This window comes from Topomyia yanbarensis, chromosome 2 (assembly GCF_030247195.1).
Source record: "Topomyia yanbarensis strain Yona2022 chromosome 2, ASM3024719v1, whole genome shotgun sequence".
Taxonomy (NCBI): Eukaryota; Metazoa; Arthropoda; class Insecta; order Diptera; family Culicidae; genus Topomyia; species Topomyia yanbarensis.
In genome coordinates this window covers 417,414,670-417,434,307 of record NC_080671.1, presented here as the reverse complement: position 1 = coordinate 417,434,307, position 19,638 = coordinate 417,414,670, and the positions used below count along the sequence as shown (strand labels likewise).

At 34.1% G+C, this 19,638-nt stretch overlaps 4 protein-coding genes across 8 annotated transcripts in view; 2 read left to right on the top strand and 2 right to left on the bottom strand.

The window, feature by feature from the left end:
- The window catches only part of LOC131685193 (actin-histidine N-methyltransferase), a 317,693-nt gene that overhangs the window by 246,279 nt on the left and 51,776 nt on the right, over nucleotides 1-19,638 (bottom strand). The window lies entirely within an intron of this gene.
- The window catches only part of LOC131685192 (uncharacterized), a 160,209-nt gene that overhangs the window by 91,460 nt on the left and 49,111 nt on the right, over nucleotides 1-19,638 (top strand). The gene's annotated exons all lie outside the window — the stretch shown is intronic.
- LOC131685195 (uncharacterized) lies at nucleotides 1,187-1,883 on the top strand. Its single transcript, XM_058968742.1, has one exon. It carries the CDS (start codon nucleotides 1,257-1,259, stop codon nucleotides 1,791-1,793), a length of 537 nt encoding a protein of 178 aa, XP_058824725.1. The 5' UTR covers nucleotides 1,187-1,256; the 3' UTR covers nucleotides 1,794-1,883.
- On the bottom strand, nucleotides 14,700-15,357 carry LOC131685196 (uncharacterized). Its single transcript, XM_058968743.1, has one exon. The coding sequence runs from the start codon at nucleotides 15,258-15,260 to the stop codon at nucleotides 14,784-14,786; it is 477 nt and encodes a 158-aa protein (XP_058824726.1). The 5' UTR covers nucleotides 15,261-15,357; the 3' UTR covers nucleotides 14,700-14,783.

The following is a 19,638-nucleotide window of genomic DNA, read 5'->3' as shown; positions in this document are numbered from 1 at the left end:
CTAAGAATTGAAATCAAACTGGTACTACAACTGAAAAATAACGATTATTTTCGCGACAAGGATGCGAAAAAAAATTTGAGCAGTGCAAAATTAACTGAACTGAAAATCTTACTTTAATATTCTCCAAATTTTCCAAAATGCTATAGCTTTTGAAATATTTGGAATTTTGTTCCAACAGAAACAGTTAATTCGTGTGATTATGCCCTTTTTGAAAGCTATTCGGGTTACCCCATCATAAAATGTCAAAAATCAAATGTTTATCGTTTTAAAGATGAAAAAGAAACTTTTTCAGTATATTTCGGTCATGGAGAAACTTCCAATAAAAAAGTTTTCTTAACAACAACTTTTGACTTATTTGTATAATTCATACTATTTGCCGTCAAAAATACCATTGGTTTTTTGAATATGATTCTAAACGCTATTTTAAATCAAAATGCTCATAACAAAAAATTTCTGAAATGTAGTGGTTCTCGAGATATTTTAAATTTTGTTTTAACAGCACAATTCTTTTGTTTTATTACGACCTTTTCATAAGTTATTCGCGTTTCTCCATCAACAACAATAGGTTTTCAAAAGGCCCATAACACTTCCTGTAACTTTTCTTTTGATATCAAGGCGATATTATAACCTAATTGAAAGTTACATGAAAATAATTATTGATCTAAATCGACTATCTGGGTCGATTAATCGAATCAATTAATCAAACTCTCGCAAATTCCTCGATTAACGGATAATCGATTATTTGCAAAAATAAGTCTTCACTACGTTCTAGTGTTGGGTGCATGAAAATATCCCTCTGTCTGCCAGTGCCATCAGCATGCACTCACACATCTCAAGTACAGCGGTGTATTTGAACAATAGAGACACACTCTCGTACAGGGCAGGGTGTGGGTAGCAGTTTCAATTTAAGTCAGATTTAGACGATACATCAGCTTCCGTCAACGGAAAAGAACGACAACGTCACGTCACCGTTCCGTAAGGATAACTTGAATGCGTTTCTCGTGTGAGCATTAACGCGCTCTGTATGTCAAAACGTTTCGTGCCGTTAACTTAACTGCATGCATTCAACTGCATGCAACTAATTTTGACGCTTCGTTGACGTGCAGTACCGGTGACGGAAGCTTGACGTATCGTGTAAATCGAACTTTATCCTTACTGCACAGAGGATATGGACATCACTGTCAGTATGTATGTGGAAAAAGTGAAGATCATAAATTTGATTGACACAAAGCAACACCAGTAGTTCTGATCCAACCATGTCTATTACTGCAACACAGTTGAACGCCATTCTCTCTGCCTGTGAATATGAAACAGTGGATAGCAATCTTGCTTCCATAGTCGTTCGCTGGACTAACGGCGCTATTCGTGACCCTAATGAGGCGGCCATGTTCATTGCGCACCTTATCTACGAGAGTGATGGCTTCCAGAACCAGGAAGAAAGTGACGCCGAAGATCAGCCTTACGCTCCGTACCACGGCCGAGGATTCATTCAGCTGACTTGGGAAGCAAATTACTGTGCCGCGTCCAGAGAGCTTTACGGTAACGATTGTTTGGTTCAGAACCCGGATTTGGTGTTAGATGATTTGGGCACAAGCATGGATGTGTCCCTCTGGTTCTGGAAACATAAGGTGCGCCCCGCAGCGGCACCGTTCACCGACTTTTATCAGACGACCAAGGTCATGAATGGAGTTGTGGAGACAAGTTCCGAACACCGGATCGCAAAAATACGCTACAGCCTATATCTCAAAGCGGCCGAAGTGTTGGGTGTTGCTAATTTGGCAAGCGAAGGTTGATCGAAATCGTTCAATGTTTTATCTGACGACTGACAATGTGACAATAAGTCAATTGGTAGTGAAATAAATATGACGTGAATCATTTTTGAATTTTTGTACTTTCATTTCAAACACTATTTCGAACTGCTTTTTAGAGTCAAGGCGGAAGAAGCCCCACCCCGGGGGGTTTTTGCAAACAAGGATAAACAGAAAAAATGGTGTATAAAAAGCGAAAGTTTACTGCTACATTCCGTTGCGAAATTTGACCTGTTTCCACAGACTTCGCAACCGTAGATCTACGAATTTCTGTTCTTTCTACGGATCTACAGATTAACTCGTAAAATCTACGAAATTTTCAAAACTTCTTCAGAATTCTACGGTAGTTTAGTAAAAATAATACGTATTCGAATTTTTGCAATCAGTTTTCATTTCATGACATCAAATAGACAGTCATGTTTTGGATTCCGAAACCAATCGAACCGTAATCGGATTATGCATTTGAGTATTCAATCTAGAACATTTAAATTAAGGTTCGTAAAGTTCGTTCATTTGGAGTACAGAGCAACGCGAATTCCTATAATGGACGATGAGGGCTTTCTCTAATGAAGGCAAATGCGGAATATTATTGGTACCTTTGAGCCAATATTAACTCTGGGTTGAAAACGTGAATAATTTCTTCGATGTTAAACAAATTCATAAAATATTATCGGACCCTATAGAGGAATTCCACGAAGATCCGTCCGAAAATCTTTAAAATCGTGACCGACCATCTTAGATTCCAATGAAACTTTACACGTTTCACCGTCATGCAAGACTAAATATTTTCCACAGGTAATAAGATTATTTTGACTCAAGAGCAACTTTTCAAAAGGGCGTAAACGTTTCTACGTGTATGAATTTCAAATTTTTTTTGTTCGATTACTGTATTTTATACAGCAAAACATGTGAGAACGAGTTACAGGGAATGAATACTTCTGTTTGTAAAAAATATACACTGAAAAAAATGTTGCGTCATTTTTCAAAAAAAACAAAAAATTATGATAAAAATTTAAATTGCGACAAAACCCATTTTTTTTTTTTAAATTTATATTTTGTTACCAAAAACCTAAAGAGAAAAGAAACATTTTGAATGTGATTGCATAATGGAGAAAAAATCGGTAAAAAAGTTTTCCTAACAACAACTTCGTACATGTTTTTAAATTTCATACTAATAGACATACAAAATTGTCATTCTATTACAGAATATAATTCTAAGCACCATTTAAAATCAAAATGCATTTAACAAAAATCTTCCAAAATGCGATAGTTTTCGAGATATTTGAAATTTTGCTCCTTCAAAAACAATTAATTCGTGTAATTATGCTCTTTTTAAAAGTTATTCGCGTTACCCCATCAAAAAATGTCAAAAATTTAATGTTTATCGTTTTAAAGACGTAAAAGCAACTTTTTTAGTGTATTAGGATCCTGGAGAAGCTTTCAATAAAAAGGTTTTCCTAACAACAACTTTTGACATATTTTTATAATTCTTACTATTTGCAGTCAAAAATACAATTTTCTTTTTGAATATGATTCTAAACGCCATTTTAAATCGAAATGCTCTTAACAAAAAATTTTCAAAATGTAGTAGTTCTCGAGATATTTTAACTTTTGATTTAACAACACAATTATTTTGTTTTATTACGACCTTTTCATAAGTTAGTCGCGTTTCTCCATCATTAATAATAGGATTTTCAAAAGGCCCGTAAGCTTTCCTGTAACTTTCTCTTTGACATCAAGGCGATATTGTGAAACATTTTAAAGTTACATGAAAACAACCAACATATGATTCAGCTATATAGTTTAATCAACAGACCCTATGGTTGAAATATATTTTGGTTGCTTTCATGTAACTTTCAAATGGTTAACAATATCAATTTGGAAGATTTTTGTTAAATGCATTTTGATTTTAAATGGTGCTTAGAATTATATTCTGTAATAGAATTACAATTTTGTATGTCTATTAGTATGAAATTTAAAAACATGTATGAAGTTGTTGTTAGAAAAACTTTTTTACCGATTTTTTCTCCATCATGCAATCACATTCAAAATGTTTCTTTGCTCTTTAGGTTTTTGGTAACAAAATACAAAAAATTAAAAAAATGGATTTTTTCGCAATTTAAATTTTTATCATAAATTTTTGCTTTTTTGAAAAATGACGCAACATTTTTTTCAGTGCATATTTTTTTCGGACAGAAGTATTCATTTCCTGTAACTTGTTCTCAGATAGTTTTGCTGCATAAAATACAGTAATCGAACAAAAAAAATTTGAAATTCATACACGTAGAAACGTTTACGCCCTTTTGAAAAATTACTCTTGTATCAAAATATTCCAATTGCCAGAGAATATCATGGAGATTCATACAGCGAACACACCTGCAAAGTTTCGTTCGAATCGACGATGGTCATATTTTGCGGTCGGCCGGTTTCTCATGGAATCCCTCTATAACTGAACTTCATTATATTTCTGACGCTAGTATGACAGATCACCGATGAACTCAACATCGCATCGAGATAGTCTGAAATAGTATTATGGGACAGAAGACTGAAGAGGAAACAAGCACTGGGATATTTTGTGGAATCTGAAAATCTTGCTCAAATTTTTCTGCAGTTACTGAAACCATATATACTTTGAACATGTTCGAAGAAGTCGCTAGGATAACTGTATTGAGTTATGCTATCTATAGGCGAATTTCGTACTAAATCGTATTCAGAGTTGACAGCACCCTCTCAGATTTTAATGAAACTTTCTGTACATGAGAACTTTGTCACAAAAAGCCACTTTGCATACTTTGTTTTCCAAAAATGATTGTCTTTTGAAAAGGGTCAAACTTTTTTAACCAATTTTATTCAAATGGATATAGTCTAAAAATGACAAATCCTACAAAAAAATGTTGCAGGAGTGATTTGCACAAAATTAGTCGAATTTTTGAATAAAAATCTTCATCGACTCCTACACTGAAAAAATCGATTTTAAAAATTTAAAGCCGATTTACAAAAAACGCATCTTTGATTTGGATGAAATTTTGTTCCAAGATAGATAATTATGTTCCCTATGCTAGATGCCTGATACATGCAAAAAGTATCAGTTAACGAATTTGGTATATATTCATAACAAACTTAAATGAGGGCAAAGATAAGCCATTTAACATCATCGATATATGCGAGATTTAACTAAATACCACTTGGCCGTGTACGAAGAACTATCTTGTCTATGTACCCACCCGGGAAGTACAGATTGATGGTGTAGTCTCTAACTGGGGCCTGGTTCGTCATCCTATAAATTTCCGAAAGAGGAAAATCAGTTTTCTTTCCTAAGCTACCTCGTAAAGGCCTGAGAGTGTCCTTTGAAGGGTGCTGTTACAAAACCGAAGTAAGTGATTCCTGGTCTCGGTAATCTTAGAAAATAGCAGGAATTTCCACATGGTACATCAAAAACCTCAAGTGTCCCTATATTTCAGTCCCTACATTTCCCCCAAGCTTTAACACAACGCATTTGCATTACGATTAAAGGTCAGACGAAACGAGTACCCGACGCGAACAACCGTGAACAGTCTCCTATTTTGTAATGGGCAGAGATTGCTTAGTATTATACGCGAAAAGGACTTTTGAACGTCGGATCGCCCGAATTTTCCCCAATATACGCGACACTACAAATGCAAATTAAAAACTTGATGAAAGCTGAAAAACGCGATTATTGGCGCCGGTCCGTCGACGGATTAACGGACAGATCATCAGAGAAACAATGTTTCGTCTGGTTGTGTATTCGATTCATCCTGTGATTGGAATACACGGAATGTTCGTCATATGACAGCAATGCATCGCTTTTATGCAAATGATTATGACAGTAGTGGTGAGTGCAATCATAAAAGAGGCTATGCCGCCAACATTCTCCCCACAAAATTGATGGTTTTATATTTACCTATCAACGGCCATGCCCACATCGTTACAGTTACAGGAGGCTCTCCGTTTGATGAAGCATGGGAAGCACTCTTTGTATTTCTTACGGAAAACATGGGAGTTTTTGGGTACTTTATCTGAAAAAATCCTTATTACCTTAGTTTGAATTCTTTCGGAGTGCTCCATTCCGGGTAATGAGAAGGCGGACACTTGGATTAGAATGATAATGAGAATGTGGACATTTCGGCATAAGAAGGTGATATTTATGAAAGATCGCGTAGCTTTACCGAGTTTTTAAATATTTCTTCTCAGAGGATGCTCGAAAATTGGCAAATTTCGTGGAGCGATGGAAGTTCAGGAATCCCAAAGGTATCAACAAACCTTGGTCCAAGAGAATCGATGAAGGTCATGACTTCATTCGGGGCATATCTCGGGTCATGTACAGTCATTATACGTAGAAGACCCATCGCCGGCGTATTGAGGTCGTGGAGAGCGGTCTCTGCACTTGTGGTGGCGGTTATCGCGATATTAAACATGTTGTCTGGTCGTACGCTAAGTATTCTAGTACGCGATCTCCGTTAAACGAATTCCTTCGGCCCCGGTCCAGTACAGTCCGAGATGCCGTACCAAATTCGTTACTGATACTTTTTACATGTATCGGGCAACTAGCAGTTGGGAAATTGGATTCTGAGATAGTTATGGTTTTCAATCAAAATACTCTGAAAAAAATTAGTTTTTTCTTAAAAGCACACAACTTGAATTTTTTGACGGTAGGTAGGGAACATAACTACCTATCTTGGAACAAAATTTCATCCAAATCAAAGATGTTTTTTTGTAAATCGACCTTAAATTTTTAAAATCGATTTTTTCAGTGTAGAAGTCGATGAAGATTTTTTTCAATATTTTTATTCAAAAATTTGACTAATTTTGTGAAAATCACTCCCGAAACATTTTTTATAGGATTTGTCATTTCTAGACTATAGCCCTTTAAAAAAAATAGTAAAAAATGTTTGACACTTTTCAAAAGACAGTCTAGATCATTTTTGGAAAAACAAAGGATGCAAAGTGGCGTTTTGTGACAAAGTTCTCATGTACAGAAAGTTTTGTTAAAATCTGAGAAGATGCTGCCAACATTTGTTCGAGTTGGCGCGAAATTTGTCTATATGTATACCCAATTCAATACTGAACTTTTCACACGAAAACGAACCAATACAACAAAGTAATGGCTCTCGATTTTAATAGTTGACCTTTAGAACACTACCACTATATTTTGCAAATACAACTTGTGAACTTATCATCTGTTTGTAGATTTCAAGGTAGTCCATGATTCAGTGTAATAAAATCAGCTATGGTGCCAGATAATGTTTGAACTTGACTTCCCGACAAATTGAATAGTTTCGGTTAAAAACAAGCTACATCTTTGGCTATTAAACATCCGACTCGTTTTTGACGCTTGCTGTATTGAAGCTGAGCGATGCACTTCCTGATTTGTTGTTGAAGAGTGCTTGTAAGTGCGATGCCAAGAATTGCTGTGCAAAGGAACGCCACTATCATTAAAAGATCTCGTATGTTTCTTGGTTTCTGGATGACTTAGACACCATTAGAGTCGATCGTAGAGCAGTGGAAGAGGCTTTTGTGCCTCATAAAAGAGAGACTGCAAATATCGGTCTGAGTATAAACTCTGCCAAAATAAAGTAAATTGTAGTTGATAGAGAACCAGGTCGCCAGCATGGTGTTGGTTCCGAGATAGAAATTGACGCCGCAATAAGTTGTCGACGAGTTCATATGTATTGGAAGACTAGTGACATCAGTGACATGTGATAACGAATACAGCCGAGGGATAAAAAGCGGTTTGTGGCTGTAAATGGCATCTTCTACAATTTGCGTATTCAACCGAAGTCCCGCAGCCTACGGACACGCACAAAACTTTCTCCATACATATCGCTGGTACTCCCTGTTGCTCTGCTCAGATATGAGGTGCGGTCGTTGACGGAAATTGATTATCAACTGGTATGCAAACATGCAAGGCTTATAAAGTACGGCGGACTACAGATAAACGGGTATGTAGCTAGTTTGCAGGAAAAGAAAACAACTAAAGTTTTGTTCAGTTGTGAACCTGGATGTGGTTGGTGCAGATCCCGCACTCGAGAAATAGGTGAGCCTTTTTCGCTCAAAATTGATACGTAACCTTAGGCAAAAATCGTCATGTCAACGAAACGATGAATGGATTTTTTCGAACTAGGTTTTTTTTTGAACATACGAGATAGTTCGACGCGATAAACTTTAGACTTTGTAAGAAAGGTATGCCAGTACTCCGTTAGTAGGCAGAAAATTGTGCGTGACATGTCTCCGAGGATCTACGTAATTTACTCACATTTAACGATGAATTCTGCAGAATGGCATTGATCCACGGGACAGGAAACAAGTAACATTGATTGTTATTCATATATATATATATATATATATATATATATATATATATATATATATATATATATATATATATATATATATATATATATATATATATATATATATATATATATATATATATATATATATATATATATATATATATATATATATATATATATATATATATATATATATATATATATATATATATATATATATATATATATATATATATATATATATATATATATATATATATATATATATATATATATATATATATATATATATATATATATATATATATATATATATATATATATATATATATATATATATATATATATATATATATATATATATATATATATATATATATATATATATATATATATATATATATATATATATATATATATATATATATATATATATATATATATATATATATATATATATATATATATATATATATATATATATATATATATATATATATATATACATGTATATATATCCAACTTACGACCACATTTCGTATCGGTCGATTGCATTACACTACGCCTAGACAATTGGTTGAAGGTTAACGGTTTGTTATCAAAATTCAATTTGCCTTTCGCAAAGGCAAGGGTACGAATGATATTCATATGCTGCTTACGGCGAAAATTCAACTAGCATACGCTCTAAAGATCAACTGGTTTGTGTATTCGTGACCAATAAAGGAGCCTACGATTCTGTAGCAATTGTTATCTCGTATAAACTTCGCCGTTAATTCTAAGTAACTATTCATATAATTTGTACTCTTTATTAACACGAGTTTAAGTTAAAACCCAATTCCAAGATAGCAAAACGCTACAGAAATTCGGACCAACCAACAACTCTGAAGTGAGCCCATTTGCCCTCTCTCGCGTTATCGTTCACGTCCATCTCTTGATTGACGAAGGTGCCATGATGTTCAAAGTTGTATGTTATCATTTGTTTCTAACTCTTACGGCTCGCTGTTGTAAATTAGTTTTTTTAGCTTTGGTTGTGCTGGTTGTTGGCTTGGAGACACTAGACGTTTCGTTGTTGGTACAGGAAGTTAGTTTCGATATACAAAGCATGTCAGTTATTGGTTGGCCAATTGCTTGTGTTTTACAAACATTTGTTGAAAACGGATTTGTGGCATTGATTGCAGTAGGTTTATTTTCCTTAGCAACTTCGGAACTTTGTTTTCCGTTGTGTGTCGTCTGGTTACAAAACTGACACGCAGGAAACTGATCAGGGTAGGTGCACAACGATATTTGCCAACCGCATTTTAGCAACACGAAGGCCGTACAGTGTCGCCTAGTCGGACAAAACCTCAAAATTTTATTTCAGATTTTTCATGATTTAACATTTTTCTCTGTTTCTAAATAGGCCTTCTCAAAATATTAGGTCTCGATGACAAAAAAACAGATTTTTTACTGAGCTTCAAAGTCGAAATTGATAATCATTTCTGGAAAAAATGTGTTTTAACCTGTGATATTCAATTGATTATCTTTTCAGTTAAGATTCGGATTAGGGTCGAACTGATTTCATTGGAAAGGTTATTCGTTGGACTTATAATTGCCATTCGATTTATTCGATACAAGCCTATCTTCTCGCCAAGACATAAGGAACAAATATTAAATCATGCATTAAAATAAAATTATAATGTTCAAACTGGCTGTGCTTGTTTCGAAACAGTTCGGAAAGATTGCTTGTAGTTAATGACACTTAAAAGTTGTACTTGCCGAAAATGAATGCCTTGTTATGCCGCTTTCTGCTCGAGGTATGAAAAATTTGTAATTTTTCGTGATGTCTGAAGGAGACGCAACGTAGTGCTTGATTACCCAGGGTTCGTAATATAAATAATAAATATTTCTCAGTATTATCAATGATTAACAATATGTGTATTCTGTTAAAAATTCCCCACGCCAATTTTTTTGAAAATGAATTTACAGATACGTAAATGTTGAATTTTCGAACCACCCCAAAAATTTGAGACAAAACAAAAACAAAAAAATAACATAAAATATGAATTCAGCGCCACAAATCTATCCCAATATTAAGTTTTTATCAAATTCGGACCGCTTTTGAGGTTTTGGTCTACTTTTGTATGGAAGGTGATCACTGTGCACCGTTGGGAATGCCACTGAAATTTATTCCTCAAGTATCGTTTGTAACGGATTCCACTTCTTCGAATTTTGACATAAATCTTTTATTGTGTTCTGGTCTAATGCACCGCGTTAGGTCATGTAGGCGCACTTCCATTTTGACGTCTTCCATATATTCAGGATTTTGGGTTTGACGCTGTCGTATTTGACGCCGTATTGCATGTTGTTCTTCGCAATGAAGTTTTCTGCCTGGGCTGGACTTTTAAACATTATCTATACAAAGTTTCTCACGTGATGTAGCTGTATGAATGTCACTTCCTTGAGACTAAGATCCGTTTTCGCTTTTAGTGCCAGTTCAACGCCATGTACTGTAGATCTAAGAGGATTTTGTTTAAAGTCAATCGAAATTATATTTTTCCAGTTTACAGGCACTTTTGTTTTCTGTAGCTGGTTCATTTCATTGCGCAGCCAGAGGAGACGATATTATACTGTTTGTGAGGACTGATTTTGCTTGCTATTAATATAATATTTTCTGCACGCTGTGAAAAATATTTAAATTTTAATTTCCAACCGGAAAAAGTATCCATCTTCGCGGACCACAAGGAAACTTTTCACGGACCCCCAGAAAACTTTTTTTCTGCTGAAGATTATGATTTATTCAGGATACTGATACTGATAGAAGCATGTTCAATTTTATTTTTTTCCTTTTTTATTTCGACTAATATGCAGTCACATTTTCTGTTTTGCTGTTTAACGACATTTATTAGCTAGAGATTACTGGCTAGGGAAAGTTATGAAAATTTAGAGCCATAGTACTGAAGCGAGAGCAAGGAAGTGACATATACAGATCGAAAAACAATAAGTGGTAGTGTCATTAGAAACAGGCTTAAAATCTTACGGGCTAATCCTTTGTCTTCTGCTGGCAGGAGTCGAGTTTAGGCAGCAAAACCATATCATAATATTCAACAGAATGTCGGTAAAGAGGAACAAGTCTGTCTTTACCAGGTGACATGTTAGTCGTCCCGAGAGATTCGTAGTTACGCTGCCTAAGCTCGACTCCTGCCAGCAGAAGACAAAAGATTAATCCGCAAGATTTTAGGCCTGTTTCTAATAACCCTGTCACTTCTAGTTTTCCGATTTGTATATTCCACATCCTTGCTCTCACTTGAGTACTATGGCTCCAAATTTTCACAACTTTACCGACTAAGTAACCTCTAGCTAATTGAATGTCGTTAAAAAGCAAAAAAAGAAAAGGTGACTACATATTACTCGAAATAAACAAGGAAGAAATTTAAAATTTGAGCATGATTGTATCAGTATCCAGAATAAATCACAATATTCAGCAGAATGAGACCTCTGAGAATCTTTTCTCTCGAATCCTGCATCAAAATTCAATGCAAGAAAACGTAGAAATATGGATAAATTCCGATACAGATTCGTAAATTTTACAAATTTTCGTAAATTTAACAAATTTTCGTAAATTTTATAAATTTTCGTAAATTTTACAAATTTTCGTGAATTTTACAAATTTTCGTAAATTTTACAAATTTTTGTAAATTTTACATATTTTTGTAAATTTTACATATTCTCGTAAATTTTACAAATTTTCGTAAATTTTACAAATTTTCGTAAACATTACAATTTTTCGTAAATTTTGCAATTTTTCGTAAATTTTACAATTTTTCGTAAATTTTACAATTTTTCGTGAATTTTACAAATTTTCGTGAATTTTACAAATTTTCGCAAATTTTTGTAAATATTACAAATTTTCGTAAATTTAATGAATTTGCGTAAATTTTACAAATTTTTGTAAATTTTACAAATTTTCCTGAATTTTGTAAATTTTGCAAATTTTTGTAAATTTTACAAATTTTCGTGAATTTACGAATTTTCGCAAATTTTTGTAAATTTTACAAATTTTCGTAAATTTTACGAATTTGCGTAAATTTTACAAATTTTCGTAAATTATACAAATTTTTGCAAATTTTTGTAAATTTTGCAAATTTTCGTAAATTTTACGAATTTGCGTAAATTTTACAAATTTTCCTGAATTTTACAAATTTTCGTAAATTTTACAAAAAATTGCGAAAATTTGTAAAATTCACAAAAATTTGTAAAATTTGCGAAAATTTGTAAAATTTACGAAAAATTGTAAAATTTTCGAAAATTCGTAAAATTTACGAAAAATTATAATGCTTACGAAAATTTGTAAAATTTACGAAAATTTGTAAAATTTACGAAAATATGTAAAAATTTACAAAAAATTTGTAAAATTTACAAAATTTGTAGAATATACAAAAATTTGTAGAATTTACGAGAATTTGTAAAATTTAAGGAAATTTGTATAATTTACGAAAATTTGCAAAATTCAGAAAAATTTGTAAAATTTACGAAAATTTGTAAAATTTAAGAAAATTTGTAAAATTTACGAAAATTTGTAAAATTTACGAAAATACGTAAAATTTACGAAAATTTATAAAATTTACAAAAATTTGTTAAATTTACGAAAATTTGTAAAATTTAGAAAAATTTACAAAATTTGTAGAATATACGAAAATTTGTAGAATTTCCGAGAATTTGTAAAATTTACGAAAATTTGTCAAATTTACGAAAATTTGCAAAATTAACGAAAATTTGTAAATTTTACGAAAATTTGCAAAATTCAGGAAAATTTGTAAAATTTACGCAAATTGGTAAAATTTACGAAAATTTGTAAAATTTGCAAAATTCAGAAGAATTTGTAAAATTTACAAAAATTTGCAAAAATTTGTAAAATTCACAAAAATTTGTAAAATTTACAAAAATTTGTAAAATTCACGAAAATTTGCAAAATTCACGAAAATTTGTAAAATTTACAAACATTTGATAAATTTACCAAAATTTGTAAAATTTACAAAAATTTGTAAAATTTACAAAATTTGTAGAATTTACGAAAATTTGTAGAATTTCCGGGAATTTGTAAAATTTACGAAAATTTGTAAAATTTACGAAAATTTCTAAAATTTACGAAAATTTGTGAAATTTACGAAAATTTGTGAAATTAACGAAAATTTGTAAAATTTACAAAAAATTGTAAAATTTACAAAAATTGTAAAATTTGTGAAATTTACGAAAATTTGTAAAATTTAGGAAAATTTACGAAAATTTGTAAAATTTACGAAAATCTGTAAAATTTACAAAAATTGTAAAATTTACAAAAATTGTAACATTTACGAAAATTTGTAAAATTTACGAAAATTCGTAAAATTTACGAAAATTTGTGAAATTTACGAAAATTTGTAAAATTTATGAAAATTTGTAAAATTTGTAAAATTTACAAAAATTTGTAAAATTTACAAAAATTTGTAAAAATTTGTAAAATTCACAAAAATTTGTAAAATTTACAAAAATTTGTAAAATTCACGAAAATTTGTAAAATTTACGAAAATTTGTAAAATTTACAAAAATTTGTTAAATTTACCAATGTTAAGAAGACTACTATCAGAATCCAGAAAAAGATCCAAAAAGAATCCTGAGAAGTATGGCATCGATTTCCTAAGACAAAAATGTACTTTTAATTTTAAACTGAATAAGGTGCATATTTGGCAACACTGCCGTTAATAGCTAAAAAAATTTCCAAGATGTCTTGAACATTTTCGATCGAAAACATCGCTTATTGATTCTAGTGTATGCAGTATCAGAGATATAACTGAACAATAGCAATTATTTCACCAATTTGTAAATATTAGAAGTATTCCCGTGGACTGAGGGATGATTCAATCGACGCAATATTTCGGTTATTATATATTGGCTCCAGATGAACAAATTTAGTTTCATTTTTTTTTCTAAACAGATAATCGGATCGTTTTCCCTCGACTTTCTGCTAGGCAACCATTTTTTCAAGATATCTACATCTACCTTACAGACACTTTATATAACAGACTAGCGGAGAGAAAAACAGTAAAACTGGCAACCAAGAATGTAAACTGGCATCACGGAAGCTCCCATAAGCTTTGCATGGGCTTCCTCTTGTACTTCCCCTCTCAAAACCCTCATGCGCGTTTGGCTGCACTTTTTGACAGTCCGTTTGGCTGCAATTTTTGACATTTCGCTAGTCTGTGTATAGAGCGTCTGTAATCAACCTTTCTTAAAACCAAAACAACCCTATGCAAGTAAATGGGCCACATGAGGGTACAAGCAGCTAGATCCGTCATATATTGACTACTCTCATTGTTTGTGTATCACCATAGCGACATAACCCCATTATTTTCCCCGGATAATCGAGTCTGACTAGTCCGTTGCGAAGTCGGTGGAAACAGGTCAAATTTCACAACGGAATTTAGACGCAAGGTTTCGCTTTTTATGCGTTAATTTTTCCGTTTTTCCTTACATAATTGAGTGCGCGAATGATGTCACGCCTTTCTTCCCGGTTGGCAGAGAAAAGCGGTTCGGAATATTGTTTGAATTAAATTACAAGAACTCAAATTTCAGCGATATTTATTTCACTACCACTTGTTTTGTTGTCCCATTGTTAGTTAGTGGATAAAACGCTGGACGTTTTCGATCAACCTTCGCTTGCCAAATTTTGAACACCCAACACGTCGGCCGCTTTGAGATATAACCTGTAACGTTTTTTTGCGCTCGGGTGGCTGGAACTTGTCTCCACTTCTCCATTGATAACCTTGGTCGTGAGATAAAAGTTGAAGGGTGCTTCTGAGGGGCATACTCTTTTCAGCCAGAACAAGAGTCTCTTAGTTGTGACATCTTCTGCCACATTCTGCAGCGAATTATCGTACCCGTAAATGTTGTTGCACGCGTCACGACAGTCATAATCCCATGTTGACTGCGGAGGGTTAATTGCCCACCGATGCTGGAAGCCACCGGTTTCATGGATAAAGTGCGCGATGAACATGGCCGCCTCATTAGGGTCATGAATAGCGACGTTAGTCCAGCGAACGACTATGTCAGCAAGCTCACCATCCACTGCTGCATATCCACAGGCAGAAAGAATAGCGTTCAACTGTGATACAGTGACAACCATGATTAGATCAGAACTACTGCTGTTGCTTTCTGGCAATCGAATTTGTAATCTTCACCTTTTAAATTTGCTTGCATCATAAATACTGACAATTATGTCCCATGATGGTGGGTGTTCCCAACCAGCGATGCCAGATGTGAAGACATGTCTTAATTTTTTTAATTTTTTCTCGGAAACCTGGCTGATTTATGGCAGAATTCTGCCTCAATGTCAATAGCCGATTCGGAATGTTGGTCATTGAAGACAAATATACCTGATATCCCTGCTCCCCACATTAGACTCTCTTAATCACAACGAGAGCGTGTCGTGTCTTTTGTCCATACACAACTGGAGTAGTGATCGTACTTGAGATGTGTGAACGCATACTGCTGACAGAGGTAAGTTTTTCTACAACCAACAATAGAACGAAGTAATGGGCATTCTGAACAGAGATGCCAGGTACTTTTCTCAAATGTCTGCGATAATAATTTTAAAAGTCTGGGAAGAACAAAAAATGTCAGGAAAGCTAGTGTAACCAAAAGCCTTTATATTCAAAAATCTGCAAATATCTGCAACCAAACTAAAAAATCTGCAAATATCTGCAACCAAACTAAAAAATCTGCAAATATCTGCGTCATCGAAAAAATCTGCAGCTAAAATTTAAAGTCTGCGAATTTGCAGACTTGTCTGCAAATCTGGCATCTCTGATTCTGAAAAAAATCGACCCGCCAGATCGATTCTCATTATTTAAAAAAAATCGATCCTCGAAAAAATCGAAAGCAAAACATCGATTCGACAAAAATGCACCCTCTAAACAGCTGGTGGATGAAACATTCAGACTTATTTGCTCCACCCTTGCATTTGCGGGGGCCGGCGAAACACTTTTTTCCCAAGTGGGTAGTAAGATACGGAGTGATAAGTAAGTACCAATAACTCCATCATTTCAAATTTCGTTGCATTAATTTTTTCGTTCCCTTCGATAAAAGCTACATTTCGCGCCCACATGATTTGTTTGCTAATGGGAAATGTATCTTTTCGACGGTCGACATACCCTCAGACTCAATGGAGGTCGATTTGAATATTTCTCCGATGGCAAAAATAATGCCAATAAGTCTCATTTTCGATGCAAATTATATCCATCTAATACAACCGGCCCTGGATGGTCTACTTCCGAGCCAAAGATAAGCCATTTAACATTATCGATATATGCGTGATCTAACTAAGCAACGCTCGGCCGTGTACGAAGAAGTATCTTGTCTACGTACCAGCCGAGAAGTAGAGTTTGATGGAGTAATCTCCGACGAGGGGAAGTATGGGATTGGCTAATTTACTAGCCCTTTGCTTCATTCAATGAAAACTCTGGTTTACAAGCAACTGCGTTCAGCTAAAATCGAGGAGTATAAGAAACCAACTTTTTTTCCATCAGCCTCTTTTCGAGCCTTTCACCGGATCTGCTCTTCCAAACATTGTTCTAGGAAAATATTTACGGCTCTACAGTCAGCATAAAATTGAACACTACGTTTTATAACGTCCAAACGATTCGACCGTTGTTTTCGGTCTTCATCAGTGGAAATTTACAATATTTTATTCATTTTTTCAATATGCGAATTAAAGTGTCAACTCACTATTTGTATTGTTCTTGTCCGTTGCTTTTTCTATGCGGTCTACTTTCGGTGGTAATATCTTCCAATTTAATGGCTAAGTGAACATTCGGATTGTAAACTATATTCTAAACAAGTATGGATTGTCGTTTACCGATGAAAAATTGTAGCGCTTTTGGTTCATCTGTTTGAATAATTAGATCACTTGAGTATCACAACATTCGGGCGCAACGAGAGAATATGGATTGGGTTTTATTCAGTGGCTTATGATAGGGAAAGAGTGTATTGCGCGTGGAGAGTTTGATCTGTGATCTTTCGAAGAGAGGATTTGAGATGATCGATGCGCTGCCTGTGACCTGGGCTGTGTTGTGTTGGCAAAGAGCGGGGTGGTGGGACGTTTGATGGGGCTCGTTTTTCCCAATTACTTTGTACCGAATATAGCACTCCAGCGTAGGTTGCACTGATACCTCCGACATCGGTTCTAGAGATGGTCGGGTTCGGGTTTTTGGACCCGAAACCCGGACCCGACCCGAACCCGACGGGTTTCGGGTTCTGTACATTTAAGCTTCTCGGGTTCGCGTCGGGTTGCGAGTTTTCAAATTTGAAATTCTCGGGTTCGGGTCGGGTCCGGGTTTTTGAAATTTTGAACTTTCGGGCTCGGGTTTTTCAAATTACAAATTATCGGGGTCGGGTCGGGTTCGGGTTTTGAACAAAACAACCCAACCATTTCATGACACTGCACAGTGGTCGCAATGGTACCAAAACGTGCGTTTAATTAATGGTGCTCTAGGAGCTGATTTTAGCGATTTGGTGTGTTAGAAACACTTTTTTAGAATGGAAGCCCCCTTCTTTTGGTGTATACTGAATTGTGATTAATCCACCTAAAAGTGAGATAGAAAATTTTTTTCCACTAACTTTTAAGATAGAGGCACGATATTAATGACAAAGTTATAGTAAATTCTACTGCGAGAAAACTTGTTGAACATGCAAACTCTCCAAAATGTAATGGTGTTGAGATAAAGCACGTTGTTTGTGGGAGGCACCCAAAAAATCATTTTTTTATTATAACTTTTTTCTGAGATTTTTGCAATTCTTCAGATGTTCTATGAAGTTGTTGAATTTATGAAATTGCAGATATTTGTCGAAGACGTCAACATTTTTTATTTCAAAACTTAAGAGTTATTGAATAAAGTGGGTTAAAAATACCGCCATTTTGAACGACAATTACTAAGAGATGTGGAAATATGTGGAAGACATTTCGATTCTATGAGAAAGACAGTGACAAGTACTATAAGAAAAAATACTACTTGCAACGGGCATCCACCGGCCTGTATATAAAAAATACTTAGCGGCAATGTATGTTTTGTGTTTTGTAACAAAATAAGTACGACTTTTTCAGCATAAATTTTTAACGATTTTTTTCTATGTGTCGAATATTCTAAAAAATCATTGAGAGTAATAAATACACATATAAATCGTGAGCTTTGAATTTCTGTTATCTGAAACTATTCTTAAATTAACAGGATTTGGAAAGTGAACACTAGAGACGTCTAAAAAGGTTTACTGTATTTTCATGAGTATGAACCATAGCAAAGAGTATTAGATATCATTTTCACGAAACGACTGTGTAGTCAGAGTTGCTACTTAGGATCCGACTTGCCAGAAAATCTCTAGAAAAAATATTTTCACCTATATATTACATCTCTGTCAAATTTTAACCCTCAAAAAGGCAAGGGGTCTCATAGGCTCGGCTAGTTACAGTTCCCTAGTTTCAATGAATTTGTAATTCGAAATACAAATGATCGAGCGTTTTCGGGCTGTCGATTCTCTCACTGGTAAAACGACAAAAAAGAGGCTCTTGGTTTCATTGGGTCTTAGAAGCGATGCTTTATGAAGTCACAATTTTCGCTTGCCTTTTTGAGGGTTAATTTCAAATATTTAATCATTCAATGCGTGCTCGCAAAAGAATTATTGACAATTCCGGTTTTAACCGTTTCATGAAAACGGCATATAGGGTAGACGAGCCCTTATCCATCTCATTAGTCGAGATGTCACAATATTTCGTTGATAACTCGACTTAGAGTGACTGGATTGCGCTTAAGTATCACCATCTTTCCTTCATTCCTAAGAAGCAGTAAAGTTAGACTTTTTGAGTTAATGCGTTGAATAAAGATAGCAAATACTTCTCTAACTAATGAGTTCCAATGGGTGGGATGAATAGAGGAGCTAAGATGAGTTAGGGCGCAGTAACCCTAATACTGTTTGTAATGGTTTTTATTCTTGTAAAGACAGCCAAAAATTTTTGCGCATTTTTTAGTTGATCACTTTTTTTGTTGTGCTAGTTTAGGAATAATTCGTAAGTTGGAGACTACAGAGCTGAGAGTTTTGGATTCATATGTGTACTTTGACATTTTCAAAGATTTGTTAGAATATTCGTAGAATAGAATAACACATAGAAACAATTGCTATAAAAAGTTATGCTTAAAATGTCGTAATTATTTTGTTACAAAATGAAAAACATACATTGCCGCTAAGTATTTTTTATATACAGGCCATATATACAGGTATTTTTGCTTATAGTCCGTTTCACTGTCTTTCTCATAGAATCGAAATGTCTTCCACATATTTCCACATCTCTTAGTAATTGTCATTCAAAATGGCGGTATTTTTAACCCACTTTATTTAACAACTCTTAAGTTTATAAATAAAAACTACAAGGGGCAGCCCTATGGGGTTGCACGAACTGTAAAATATTTATTTTGTTAGTACTTAGTTTGGGGAAAAAACACCCGGACCGGTGA